The sequence below is a fragment of the Ceratotherium simum genome, chromosome 31, assembly GCF_057802395.1.
Source record: "Ceratotherium simum simum isolate JZ-2026a chromosome 31, ASM5780239v1, whole genome shotgun sequence".
NCBI classification, from domain to species: domain Eukaryota; kingdom Metazoa; phylum Chordata; class Mammalia; order Perissodactyla; family Rhinocerotidae; genus Ceratotherium; species Ceratotherium simum.
This window is the reverse complement of record NC_141930.1, coordinates 1,177,235-1,192,870: the sequence shown is the minus strand read 5'-3', so window position 1 is coordinate 1,192,870 and position 15,636 is coordinate 1,177,235. Positions and strand designations below refer to the sequence as shown.

At 35.6% G+C, this 15,636-nt stretch overlaps 1 protein-coding gene across 1 annotated transcript in view; it reads right to left on the bottom strand.

The window, feature by feature from the left end:
• The window catches only part of MMP16 (matrix metallopeptidase 16), a 299,991-nt gene that overhangs the window by 150,575 nt on the left and 133,780 nt on the right, over nt 1–15,636 (bottom strand). Inside the window, exons 2-3 of the mRNA XM_004441129.3 lie at nt 9,864–10,012; nt 292–414 (exon numbers count right to left, since the gene is read on the bottom strand). Of these exons, the coding sequence (XP_004441186.1) occupies nt 292–414; nt 9,864–10,012 (272 nt within the window). The remainder of the gene's footprint in view (nt 1–291; nt 415–9,863; nt 10,013–15,636) is intronic.

Here is a 15,636-nt window from a genome sequence, read left to right as displayed (position 1 = left end):
TTAGATTACGAATACTTGTTAAAGAATGCAATGTGTTAGAACACTCATCTGAAAGTCCCTCAGAATATTGGCATTCATTCAAGAAGCCAGAAGATCTAGTTTACAAAAGAGACCAAGAGTTTCAAGGAATGTCTACAAGGCCCTCAAATGGACAATTTATTCTCCTCTCAATTACAGTTTTTGGTTCCTTATGTTACCATGTAGTCAACGTGCATAAGACATCAAATAAAAAGTCAACACGAGCAGTTGTGAAAAAATGGAAAAACGGTAACTTGTCATTAGTTTGTCTACCTGTAGGTGATGTGTTTGTGCTGCCACTTCTGTCCTGTTAGCGCATACCGCTTTCGACGAACGTTAAACTTGGAGTTGCCTCTTGTCTGGTCAGGCACCCCACATCGAGGTTTCTTCATCCAGCTGCAAAAAGCAGTATTTCCCAGTTATTCACCAACAACCCTCATCATTAATTTCAAAAGGAAATCAATTAAGAAGTTTATCCATGACAGTGATAATAAAGATGGGAAAACATAAAAGAGACAACTGTCAATTTTCTTGCAATTTGAATCTAAGTGGAAAGCATATTTTTTCCCTGAATGATCAAGAATCACTAGTTTACAACTCAGATCCTTTAGATGATTTTTCTCTCTGTAATTCACTTTGAGCTAATTGTAGACTGAAGTACTCTTAAGCCTCTAACTAGAATGTGCTGTTAACAAGATATGACCTTGGGCAGGTCATGAATCCCTAGTCTCATTCATAATATGAGACTTTTTAAAATAAATTACCACTAAGGTCTCTTCCAGCTTTAACATTTAACAATTTCTAAAATCTAGTGCATGACCTTAAATTCCAGGAGTCAAGGGGGTACATGCTACTCTCTTCCAGCTGACATAGATGTAAATTGTTTAAATATTTGCTTTTCTCCATTTTTTTCTTCTTTTCACTTTGATCATTACCCCAATTTCCAAGTCACAGCCATGCTTTGAATCTTTAATAATAACCAAATTCAATGCTTAAGAAATATATTTTCTTAATATATAAAAAAGAAATAAATTTTTTTCTGGATATGAGGGTTAGTATCACACAAATAAGTTTAACATAATTTATATTAAGAAAATGAAATGCTGCTTTTGATTTATTATTTTTAATACTTATACAGATATAGTTGTCTAACTTCTTTTCTAGAGAGTCTCATTGAACCATCATCATGTTTTCTATGTAGTCTTGCTTCTTGTCTGAGGAGAAAGATTTTCATGATTTTGAGTAGTTTTTCTTTAGTGTCTCATACAATGGCTTTAGTGTTCATTAGCCCATTTAATTTAACAATTACAAAGCTAATGCAGAATTTTCATGGTGCTACATGCTTCAGAAAGTGGAAATGAGAAATGAATCAATTTTTGCTGTATTTCACCAGACACTTAACAATTTCTATACTTTTTAAATGGAAAATAATTGACTGTAGAGATGACTTTCTAAAGACATCCATTTTGTGAAAATGAATAAAATAGTTTACATGTTACATGAATAAATCAGCTTTCATAAATATAAGAATAACTTCATGCAACAATGAAATCATGACTTTTACTTTTTAAGAGAGATCACACTTTTCCAATACACATTGCCAATTTCTCCCTTTTAATTCTGCCTCCAGTAATAATGCAGACATTGCAGTTATCAGACTTAACATACTCCATCCTGGTTTATAATGCATTGTAGAGTTACTTCAGAAAATCACTCTGTCCCTTATTAAAATCTGTAAACCAAATGAGATGTCTGGTAAATGCTAACTCTTAGGAGCTATCGGGACCTAAGGAATTAAAATCTCTGGAGTTGAGACTGGAGACCTCTTATTTTTAAGTGACACTCCCAGGGCGTTCTGAAACCACTAAATTTGAGAGACATTTCACTAGACTGTGAAATAGTCAAGGGCAGGGGATCCATTCACATACTCCCCAGTACCTGATACAACCCCTGGCATATAAAAGATGTTCAATGAATAGGTGATAGAGACACTTTGTACTTTTTTAAATGAAAAATCATTACTTTCTATTATATATTTTTGGATCTAGATATATTTAGCTAGCAAATATTAAGCATTAATGGTGGGATTATGATGATTTAAATGGCTTTTATATATGGGTATCTCATTAATTATATTCTCAACAAAAATTATAATATTCCTAAGGCATGTGCTTATCCTTACTTATCTCACTGAATGTACTGAGAGAATAAAAAATATATGATTATTAAATTATGAATAAACTTACTTAATGTGGGATGTCATTACACTTACATTTAGCTAAGAAAAACATTTAAGTGAGCACTCTGGGAGGAGAAATAATTTTGAAATGGATAGTGGGATAAAATTTGACAAAATAGAATTAGCTACTATCAGGATAAAATGTATTTTCAATAAGGATATATCCTCTAAAATTACTTTAATAATCCATAAAATTAAAAGATGAAGGTAGTAATTGAAAAAAATTAAATTTATTAATATAAATTTCCATTTTAAGTCATGCAGATGTTGGATCTAGTAAGAGTTTTCTCAGTGAAGCATTGCATCTTCCAAAGAATAGGCTTTTTAGGGATAAATGTTAGATTCCTGTGCCAAAAATTATCTGCTGAATTCCTTATGTATTTCCTAGGTTTTTGCCCACTTCATATAATTTTTTCCTTATGTTCCAACTCTTTGTTCATTTATTTACTCATTCTGTCCTGATCTATTCATCCTACAAAATTTTTGAGCTTCTATAACATGCTAAGAGATATAAAAAAAAGTGTGGATAAAAAGATAAAGGCGGCAAGAGGCCCCTTGTTGAGTTCACAGTTAACAGGTAAGACACGCTTGATTAAAAGCACTATAACATAGTGGTTTAAGTGCTCTCATGTCGCCATCTAGATATCCTGGATCATCTCTAATTTTACATATAATAAAAACAAAATCGTGATTTTCCTACCCCAAACTTGCACCAGTTCCACTAATGCCTTAACTTAGCCGAAAGTCTTAACACCCTTTCTAACGCCCAAGCCAGACACCCAGGTAACATCCCCCACTGCTCTCTCCTCACATCCAATCAATCATGGTGTAGTCTCTTCCCCCTCCCAAATCTCTCTTTTATCTCTCACTCTCACCAATGCCTTCCTTCTCACTCCTAAAGATAAATCTTCCCAAAGCACAGGTGTTCTCTTTACGTGTTCTGAGCATGAAATGGTTTTATAGAAAGGATTTGATCCAGGCCTACTTAGCGAGGGGTCCCCTGTCCACCTACTCCCCAAGATCCACACAGGTTCCTACAGAATCAGACCTCTTTCTGCCTGTGTATGCAGTGACCTCGGTCTGGAATACCTTCCCTCCTTGTTCACACTGAGAATCCTAATCACCCTTCAGTATTCAACTCACACAGGTGCAGTCTACCATCCCAATATAGCGTGTATTACACTGTGTATTCCAGTTTGTTTGTGTCTGTCTCTATCTTCCTCTGGCCTGTGAGTCAGGCCAGAGGGCCCAGTATGGGGCCAGTGCCCAGCGAAGTCTCCAATAAGGAACATTAAGCAAATGAACCAAGTCTGCATGTCTCTTCTGCACATACTGGTCTCTCCCACTATCCTGTATGTGTCTTGAGGACTTTGTGACTCTTACAGTTCTGTGCCTTGAACAAATGCTTATTGCATGAACGTTGTGCAGAAACTTAAACAAAGTAGACTTACACAAAGTAGATGACTTAAGTGTAAGAAATAAACATAAGAACAGGCATAATCTATTATCGACTAGTAATTTAATGCAAAGAACCCTTAATGAAGGTTGGTCAAATTGAGCACACTCTATGTTAACTTCACCAATATTTGTGTCCACATATTCTGGTATGCAGATATTAGCAGGTATTACTTGTCAAAATACGTGAAATTCCCAAACTATGATCAAAGCACATCATGACACTGAATATGACACATAGTATCTGAGTTAAATTGGTGATGCCAAATATTTAAATTGTTCTTTAATTTCATAAACAGGTTCTTTCTCCTGTTTTGCTGAAACATAGCTATTTTTCAGTGTGTCAACATCCAGCTCCTAGACCTAAGCTTCTTTACTGACTCATTTGCTATGGATTTTAAGTTGACATTTGAAAACACATGAAGATGGGGGAATGGGCACTGGTGGAGAGGGTGAGCTACAAGAAAGGCATTTTGTAATTTCAAGGTGTAAATAACGGCACCACCGCAATTTCCATAAATACTGATATTCAGCATTGATTTGATTGTTTAGAACCCAGAGCATTTTTAAATTAGTTGGGCAGATCATTAATGTCTTCATTTAAATTAACTCAACTTACAAAGGGAAAATATCCAAAATCAGTGCTCTTGTGAGGACTTATACCATAGAAGTCGGGAGCAGGGGTCCAGAGCCGGATTGCTAGGGTTCCCGACCTCGCCCCACCAACCCATTCACCCTGTGACATTAGTGAGGCCACTGTTTCTTTCTATTCCTCAGTTTCCCCATCTATAAAATGAAGTCATAGTATTATTATTGAGTTATTGTGAGAATTAAATTAATCATGCAAAACTCTTAGAACAGTGCCTGCCAGATAGTAACTGCTATTATTATTAACTTATAATTACAGTAATTATTATTATTTTACAAATATCAGGAAGTAGTTGTATTACTAGCAGCAGCATCCGCACCAGTAGCAGCATCCCCATCAACATATCAACAGGCTTCAGTTCACTCTGACCTGTCTGTTAGCATAAAGCACTTTGTTACTCAAAACAGGAAATTCCTGGTATTTGGATAATAAAGATACCAACAGATACACTATCCTCTGTCTTATATAAGTACAGTAGCCACAAGCTTGTAAACAAGTTTACAGTGATGCTAAGAGCCTCTACATGATACAGTATCCTTAGCTTCAGTAAAAAAAAATTTTAATGAGTTGGGCATTCCTGTCAAATATATAGGGCTCCCCACTGCATGACTCCAAGGGGTGCCTTCAAGCTGTAGTGCAACAGAAATGCTGCCCTTTCAGGCTGGAGTTGTGCCACACAGCGGCCCTGTGTACATACACCCACCTTTACCAACAGAATACACATGACTCACAAAAATATATCTTGTGCCTTATGAATTAGCAATCTTAGCAAAACATTCATCAGCATAACATATTAAGCAGGTTTCTATCCTACAGACTTCTCCAAGTTCTAATGAAAGGTAAGAATAATATCCACTACTGATAGTTGTTCCAAGAAATCTTTCTAGAAAGTTTTAAATATGTTTATTTATTTATTTTTTTTGCTGAGGAATGTTCGCCCTGAGCTAACATCTATACCCATCTTCCTCTATTTTGTATGTGGGTTGGGCCACAGCATGGCTGATGAGTGGTGTAGGTCTCCCCCTGGGATCTGAACCCATGAACCCAGGCTGCTGAAGTGGAGCATGTGGAACTTTAACTACAACACCACGGGACCAGCCCCTAAATATGCTTATTTTTATTACTTTAAAAATCCTTAGGTTTTGTTTGTATTTGTAGAGCCAACCAATAGTCATGAAGAAGATCTTTTAAAAGTAAATTAACTCAGGGCTCAAAATGTAGATGGGCTGACAGCTCACTCTGGTCCAGAGTATCTTTTTTTTAATCAGCTCATCAGCTGCCTGCATGGACACACATGTTATTCACAAAGCTGAAACCGCAAAGTTAAAAAAGTTAAAGACCCAAGCTCAGAGAATAAATGTGTTAAGCTTCCATGATCTGCAGGTGAACAAAAGCTCACTTAGGGTCAGCTCGTATGGAAGCTTGCAGAATGGGAATCCAAGTCCCCTGCTCATTTACTATTAATCACCCTAATGTAGCCACCAGAATGAGGACTGACCCATCCTATATACTGTTTGAGTACCACTGGTATAGTCAGCACACATAAAAGATAAACTAAAATTAAAAAATACTTACTATTAACATTACAAAAACATAGTAGAGTCATTTTCATTATTGCCTTGCTATCTTTTTCTCTCCTTGCTAAATACATCTTTTTTATGCATAACATAGATTACTCCACTTATTAAGGAATTTAAGTGAGCTTGCTTGCAAAAATTAGCTAAGCAACCCATAATTTAAAAGAACCATTGCAACATATGATAATAAGCTCATTTTGGATGGGGGTGGGGGGGATAAGTGTTCATTACTATCTCTCGAATACCAATACTAATTAATACGAAAGCAATATAAATGCCATTTAACACAGTACCTAAATTTGTTGCTTGAAAATGGTTAATTTCTTCAACATAATATAGGGATTACCACAATTGGCATCATTACTTTTAATTACTTGAGAATTATAGATTGAATCCCACCAAATGTCTGTCTGCCAAAGGAGGATATAATCGTTTAATTTCAAAACAATTGATTTTGACAAGAGTCTAAAATTAGATAAAAGTTTATAGCATTCATAGTGAATGAATCTAAGACAGTATTTTAATACTGAGGAATAATTTTAGGTCTACAATTATAGTCCATATTTTATGTAATAATGCTTAGATAAAAATTCATACCTTATAATTTGACTATGCAAAATAATAGAGTACAATTTCAGCCTGGATTGTTACCACACATTCATTCGAGATTGTGAAAGCACAGACAATTGCCTAAGTAGCATGATTATAGGGTTGATACTTACAAAAATAGTACACTATTTGAGCTGAGTACCCTGAGCAACAATACCTCAAGACTGGGGATACGTCAGTGGAAAAAAACAGATGGGAGGCAAATGAAGCCACAGGGTTTCCAGGATGAGTGACAAGGAAAGTGACACAGAGGACAGAGGGATCACGGCAGTCTAGGAAGAGAAGATGACGAAGGTTTACGAAGTTCACCTAGAAATAACTACCAGGTATAACACTCTATTTAAAGGGAAAGATGCATTTCCAATTCCCAAAAAGCTGAACTAGTTCAAGGTTTTGTTAGGAAAAAAAAAACAAACCAGAAACAAACAAAAACACTTTTGGTTTAAATTAAAGACTGCCTATGTAGTTGATCTTTTCTCTATGATACTATAATTCGCAGAAATGCCACTTTAAGTCCTACACACCGACACAATCTTTCCTGGTCTGGAATCTGAGCCTCTGCATCCCAGAAAAACACCCGTGTCCTTCTCTACCCCTCTGCATGGTTACATCGCCCTGCTGGAGAACAACTGCAAATGTTCAGACCCTTCTCCACATGGAGGGCCCACATAAATCCTGCACACATTCCTCTTCCGTTATCTCCGGACAAAGACCTTTTCCAGCTATTTTAGGAAGTCAAACCTATCCACATTGAATCCCTCCAAAGACCAGCAGGAGCTCTCAAAACTGGAGGGAAACACAGATGCCACCTCCTATAGAACTCTACTGTATTAATTTAACATCTAGTAATAAGCAGATTTAAAGTAATTTGTTTCTCAAGTTCCCATTTTATTGTATTTTTAAAAACTGTGTCGTACTTTCGAAGAAAGTGAATGAGAAGATAACAGCTCTGCATTAGGGAACAAGAAAGCTGTCCAGAACACTTCGTAAAATGTTGGGATGAAGAGTAAAATTTAAATGGAATTCTGTACTATACACAGCAACAAAATGCAGGAATTGTTGGGGGTTTTGCTTATTAAATTTAAAATTACTTTTATTTAGGACAAGAGGTATATTATGACTTCAAATGAACGTTCGATAGTCCACTGTTAAGAGAGAATTGCAATGACTAGAGGGCAGCAAGTCCAAAATATCCAAATTCTATTCCCAATGTTGATAACAAGTTTCTCATTCCTGCAGAATGCAATATATTAACTCTCCATTCTATTTTCCCAAATGTTGATCAAAATTAATACTTATGTGTCTCTTAAAAATGCTAGAAGAGGTATTTATTTTCTCAAACTGCTTTGACATTTAATCTTCAAGCCTTTATCATATGCTTTCCTATCTTGATGAAATAGAAATAGTATGACTAACATCATGCTGTATTAGAAGGCAAAATATAATTTTAAAATTATATATTCATTTAATATGTAAGAATTAACTATATATGTCTGAACTCAGATATTTAAGGTTTAAAAAGAAAGATAAACATGTCATTTCTCGAGGTACACAGCATGGAACAGCGGTCCGCCCTTACCCATAGTTTCGCTTTCCATGGTTTTACTTACCCGAGGTCAACCACAGTTTGAAAATATTAAGTGGAAAATTCCAGAAAAAAACAATTCATAATTTTTAAAATGCAGACCATTCAGAGTAGCATGATGAAATCTCGAGTGGTCCTGCCCGGTCCTGCCTAGGCTGTGAATCACCCCTTTGTCCAGCGTTTCCACTCTGTATATGCCACCCTACCCACCATTAGTCACTTAGTAGCCAACTCTGTTATCAGATTGACTGTTGGGGTATTGCAGTGCTTGTGTTCAAGTAACCCTTATTTTACTTAATAACAGCCCCGAAGCCAACTTTATTATTAGTTATTGTTGTTAATCTCTTAGTGTGCCTAATTTATAAATTAAACTTTATCACAGGTTATGTGTGTATAGGGAAAAACATTGTACATATAGGGTACAGTGTTATCCGTGGTTTCAGGCATCCACTGTGGGTCTTGGAACCTATCTCCCGTGGATAAGGGGAGACCACTGTTTAGTAGAAAGTTCCCCGACTAAATGTCAAAAGATCTGGATTCTGCAAACACTCTGGACTTCACTGAGCCTTGACTTTCAGTTTTTTTATTTGAAAAAGTAGAGAGAAAAATGTATCCTTGTCTTCCCTATTGTGGATGGTTGACAAATGATGATCATATTAAATAATGAATTAGATTTATTTTGAATAATGAATTAGATTTATTTTGTGAGTATCAACGACTCAACAAATACAAATGATTCTTCTCTGCACTGAAAGAATTAACCACTTCTTCATTTGCTGTCCAGAAATAATAATGCTGGTAAGGAACTGACAGCATACCTGTGGTAAAATAATTCTGACTACGTCCAGCTCTGCAGTTGACTTGAAGTTCCTTTGAAGAAGAGACCCTGTCTTCTGAGTCTGTATGTGCCTCTTTCACAGATAAAATGCCCAGGAAAGAGTTATTGGTTGAATAAGTAAATGAACAAATGATTGATGAATCAATCAATAAATATATATTAAAGAGTAAAAGCAAGCCCTTTGATAGTAAAAAATTGAAAGCAGAGACTTCTCACTGAAAACTCCTCTTGGATTTGACTCATTTAGAGAACTGTCACTTGTGGAAGGACAGTAGTAAACTGCTAACTGGCTCTCTGATACCCTTCCCCTCAAAAAAAGAGCCCTGATTTGTATCGTTTCCCATTTTCCTTGGTGTCACTATTTCTACTTTGGCTAATTTTAAGGCACCGATGTGAAATCATTTAACAGGGAAGAGTTTGTGCACAATACGCTCTTACCTGGAGCTGTACAAGCCAGCTCCAACACGTCACCGACGGTCACTCCTCTTGTAGTAGCTTCAACTATACATCTACTTTGATGCTCATGGTTCATATTTTCTTTCCTATTTTGAAAATGTGTTGCTAAAGTCATGTGAGCAAATTTGACTTTGATAATTTTGGGGAGGTCATATTTGCTTTCCCTTTTATAATATAGTGACTAAAACATTAAGGATATGTTGGAGTCCTTGTCCCCCAAACCAGCCCCACTTCTTTCTCCTTTTCCCATAAACTTACTGACCGACTGACAAATTTGACATCTCAGAGCAGTGGAGTTAAAATAGGTTAAATTCCAAAGAAAAGTTCATGAGACAAGTAATTCCATTTGTGGTTGCTGGAGTCCATTGAAAGATTTTCCAGACTAATTAGTTTGACTCAAGGACCGGAAAAGAAAGAGTGTGGGTGCCATTACTTACTCGATTGTGTTTCTGTCCACTTTTCCTGTCATGTTAATGCCGTAGAACTGCTGCATGGCAGCTAAGGCGGACTGCATGGTCTCCGCGGAGCGCAGCACCGACATTCTGGGGTCGGATGGTGGAAGGTAGCCGTACTTTTGTAACCAAACCTGCAATAACAAGCACACTTCCTTTCAGATCAACTTCACGATTTAACAGTAATTTTATGGTAATTAATTTATGTCTGTGTTAGATCTTTAAACTTTATTTCCTCCACAAGGGCATATATTATTTAAGTGTTAAGGATCTCATGATTTTTATTCTCCCCTGGACCCCAAACTCAGGGTATTTCAGGGAAAAAAAATCTTCACCAGGGAACAGATGCTTTCTAGTTTTATAATTCTACACATTGATTTTAAATGCACAATCATATCTTCAGCTCATATCCCATCCTGCTGTCCCTTACCTCAATCTTCCATAGGGCTCTAAGATTTCTTGAAGTGCAGTGAGCTACCTGTCAAATTGAGAAAGGCCAAGTAATTCTGCCTCTGGCACAGAAAAGAAGCTGTGCTATTTAATGGAAGATATTTACCAGTATGGATTTCCCTCCCTACCTGCATCTATTCATCATATAAAAGATAATCCTATGAAGTTGCAGCTTTTCCCCAATACCTGAGACACTTTCATTATGACCTTACAACTAAAACACAGGAGAGTCATATTCTCAGTGAAAATAAACAGCAATTGTAGAAGTTAGATTTCACCAAAAGAAACCAATATTAAATATATCGACGTCTTAACATGTGAAACACAAGGTGGAATCTTTTGTGGTATTTCCAAGAAATTGTTCCCCCTAAAAGTGCAGTACTGTAAGCACAACCCCTTGAAAATAAAATAAAGCATTTATTCTAAAACTATTCAAGAGATTAGCAATGCATCACTGTCAGGAAGGTTTATTGTTGAAACCCCATCTAGTAAACTCATCTACCACATAGTGAAAACATGCCAAGACACTCCTCTCATCTAATCTGTAATGAATAGGCTGCCAGGAAAATACATATATTCAGTTACCTAGTCAACAGTGGTGCAGTCTGAAATAGATCCCATTTTTTTCTGAATGAAGGAGACAAGATTTCACTGGCAATATATTATTTACTAGGAAATTCAATACCTGTTGTCATCCAATTTCCCCCAAATTAGAAGATTTCATCTTTATTTTAAATAATATACATGCACTAATATTCTGAAATTGAACTCTTTTTTTCCATAACATTTTGTTTGCATTCATTTCTTACTTGCTAGAGAGCTGCCTTGTTGCTAGGTTACTCACAGGTGCTAAGCTACTGGCAATCACATTTATGAGAACAGCAAAGAGAAAAACGTTAATAAACCCTAGGATTTATATACAAATAGAAAGACTATAAAATATATAAATTTTAAGTGCATAATGAAAAAATTAGCATGTTCTAAAAAATACATATTTGATTTATGCCTTAGTCTTTCAAACAAATGAGTTCGAATAATAAAAAAATGAATTGTGATTTTTCTTCAAGTTCTCTTTTATATTATGTCATTTGTCATGAAAGCCTGTTTTTCCAAATGATTGAGAAGTGAGTAATTCTTTTTAATTGTAAAATATCGAGAAAGTTATGAGATCTACCATTTCATGGTCAATTTTTTTTTCCTGATAAATCAATGTCATTATGATTATGAGTCACCTTGAGTTGACCATTCTTAGTGTCATTGTTATTTGTTAATCAAGAAATCTTCTCTGGCATCCTTGAGAATTGACTGAGAATAATTCTCAATTGAAATTTTAAATGCATTTTTCCAGAAAACAGTGGAAACTCAAACCTCACTATTTGGTGTCACGTTAGATTATGAAACCAGCAAGCCCTCGATACAATTTCCCATTGAAGCAAAAACTGCTATCGACAGTCTTACTGTAGGTCAATGTAAAAAGCAAGTAATTACAACTACAATAACTTAAACTATTAATTTGATCCACAGTCACATTTACATTCATAATACTCAATATAGAAACTGTAGATGAAAACAAATACTTGTTTTAATGGTCTTTTAGTCACCGAAGGGGTATCTTCCCTTGAGTTTTTTTTTTTTTTTTTTTTTTTTTTTATACGACTTCCTTTAAGTTGTTGAGACCACAGAATTCTGAGAGTCTGATCATTTTTGGTATGACAGAGAAAAAAATCTGTACCAAAGAGCCCTAAATAGTAAGATGCTCAGGCTCTTTGGAGATGACTGAGTTGGGCAATGTGGGGACGTAAAACTAGCCAAACACAGGCTGGACTGTGCATGCAGCGTCAATGGTAGAAAACCACTGTGGCCAAGACCTACGGTGCTTTGGAAAACTGACTCTTTAAGTTACCAATGAAGGAAGATCAGCTACAGACAGTGCAGATCAGGTACAAACTGGCCCATAATCATCACAGAAGTATAGGGGACCCTGGTATAACTAGCCTTATTTTATTTCTATAGAATAAAACACTTTTGTTGTTTAAGTAGACCAAGGTAGGTACCTTAGCACTTCATCATTCTACAGTAATGAACAACAGGAAGTTTGGGAAATTGGGATTTGACAGAAGTGACAAGAGGAAAACCTTTCTCTCTCTCTTTTTTATCCCTACTAAATTAAAAACTTATAATACCTTATTTGATAAATTAAATTAAACGTACAAAGTAGTATTTGAAGGTACACCTTACCCCTTAATGACTAAACCATAGACACCCATCATCATACATTGTTATTTGAAATATATCACTGTTTTCAACATTGTTTTAAAATATTCCTTCTCCTGGATGATTGGAAATAAATTTGCCTTCTGAGACTGTTTGTCCCTTGACATTTTTTCAATGTTCTCAAATGCACATAATAGACAGTTAAAGAGTAATTTCCTCATGTGTGCATTTGGAGGAAATGATATCAAATTTGTAGTGTTGATTTAAGGATTGAGAACATACAAAGCCGCCAGCATAATTCTTGCTCAGTAACATTATTATTTTATGTTTACTAATTGCTCTGAGTTTTTGAAATTGCTCCAGCTCAAGTTAAGATTTGTCCTCGGAACGGGGCGAGACTGAAGATGCAGGTGAGATTTAAGCAGTCAGAGTCGTGAGGAAAGACAAACTACAGAGGGTAAAGAATCATATACTGCCTGAAAATTCCCCAAATCCCAAAACAAAAAGAGTAAGTATGAAAAATTTGGACAATTGGTTTTTGTTTTGTTTTCTTTGCTTTGTTTGCTTTTGCTCACTGGATTGATACGCGCATTTGAGAGCACTGAAAAAAAATTAAGAAACAAACAAGTTTCTCTGAGGCAAAACTTAACTCCTTTTATTGTCTGGGACTTAGCCCATCCCATTATCACTAGAACAACCAACTACAGAACCTCAAATGGAGCAACGAAATCTAACCTTGAATCACATCCCCTGCATTACTAACACATACAAATATCTTGCTATCTTGTAAACAAAACCAATTTCCTGCACTTAGTGATTATTCAAATGGAGGAAGAGTCAGAAGAGTGTTGTTCTGTGCAGAGCAAGAAGATACATCAAGCAATAAAAGGTAAACACTTAAATATTCAACTCTGTGCCAATAGATACTGCCTTTACTAGACTGTAGCATCAATAGGGAGTAGCAGGTACATAAAGTTTCAGTAAATCCATAAGAAAGAATGTCTTTGCCACCAATACTTCATGTCACCATATTGTGAAAACCTACATTAACTGACTCATCTAACCACACCCATATATCAGAGTGGCATCCTGAAAGATGGCTATCAACAATAATGGAAAGGAGACATTAGTAGTTTTCATGACTAATAGCAATTGTAAGCAGAGAACTTTTTGGAATATATGTCCTTGTTTAGTCTCTGAGGCCAGTACTAAAATCTAGAGAAGTAAATTTTCCTCTAGTTGTTGAAGCTAATGTATATCAACGCCTTAATAGTAAATGAAAGACTATTCTTTTACTCAGGTGAATCACAAATGCAGGAACCATATTAAAATTCCCTCACTGACAGGACCCACATAGAGAGAAAACATCTCGAAAGGATGCTCAGATATCCTTCCAAAATAAATAAATAAATGATTAAACTAATAAATTTATTAAGGCAGGAATGGATTTATTTTAGAAATTCTAGAAATTACTGGAGAGGCAGAAAAGGGAGGCAGGGCCGGGAATTTTACTTAACCTGAAAAAATCACTTCACCAGACTATAGCGCCTATTTGTGACGGAGCCAGTGATTTCATGTATGATTCATTTCCAACCAATGTGTGGTATGGGCCCAACATGGGCCAAATTCAAGGTCAATATACCCAGTGATCCCATGATCCAAATTATAGTACTCAGTAGGAAAAGGGTAGGGGTGATAAATATATTTTTATAGCATTATTTAGTAACTTTAATAGCATTTATTCAGTAACTCCATTTACATAATTATATAATTTTTAAAATTATTTTGGGACATGATTTTTAAAAATTACTGACTTCATGTTAAATTTTAACCTATTTACTAACAAAAATATTTAAATCTATAATAGTCAATATTAAATTTTGATATAATAACTGACTTTCTTGATGAAATGCAACTGAAAGAATATATTTTTAATTGGTAAGTGCTTTATGTTATAAAGTTACTTTCCATTTTTCAGTATGAGAGTTCTAAACATATTTGTTAAATTCTGTTATTAACTAAAATTAACAACTAAAAAGTGACCACCTCCTACTTTGTGGTATTGTCAGCAAAGTCAGCAAAAGCTTAAGGACATTTTCCCCTGAAATATGATATATTCACTGGTTATAAAGAATGTCAGAATTTAGGGCCTAAATTTTCTGCTCTGAAAAGTGGCTATAAATATGAATTATAACTACCTATTAACCAAAAAAATTAAACTGATGTGGGAGCAGTCATTTAGGATTGGTCAACTGAAAATTTATAGGATAAGTTAACGAGGCAGAAATTAGCCTTTCTGTTCATTCAAAAATCTAAATGGGCTCTGAATCACCAACCCATCCCCACCATGAATGAATCAGTGTATGAAATCCCATATGCAGAATTCAGTTCCTTTAGAATTTTACCATTTATTTAAACAACTTCTTAAATGGCAATGAAACAGTGGAAGGACCAAAAGTTACTCCACTGAATACCTCAGCGATCAAGAGACAACGGCTGTCTCGACGAGGAGATAGAAAACGGGGGGTCGTTAGTCAAAGTAGTAATGATCATGATGACCACGTTCTTCACCTTAACATGCAATTCTCTAATTTATGAGAGAAACTGAAAACTTAGGGTGCAATGGCTAGGGAAAGATTTTCCAATCTGCATAACAGTGAAATGCACTTTTTACGTAGCAGCTATAGGAGCAAAACCCCTCAAACAGTAATGGCTGAGCTCCACTGATAAGAAAACAAAACAAAAACAAAAACTGGTAGCCCTTAATTGAGATTCCATCATACGCTGGTCAACTGTGCGGGAAAGCTACAGTGTACTCTGTCTGATATACTGTCTCCTTATCTGTTTTTACTGGTTCTTCTTAAGTATGCTTTAGATTTTTAAAGACAGATCTATAGTGTGCATGGACACACACTTACACACTGACCAAACAAGACCAAAAAAACCCAAAAGACAAAACTCAACCAACAATAAACAACAGCAGGGCACGTATATGATCCCACCATCCCCATGTTTCTTAGGTGGACAGAAATAATTAGCAAAAATGTAAACATATTAATCATTAACAAGATTCTACTTTATATCACAACCACGT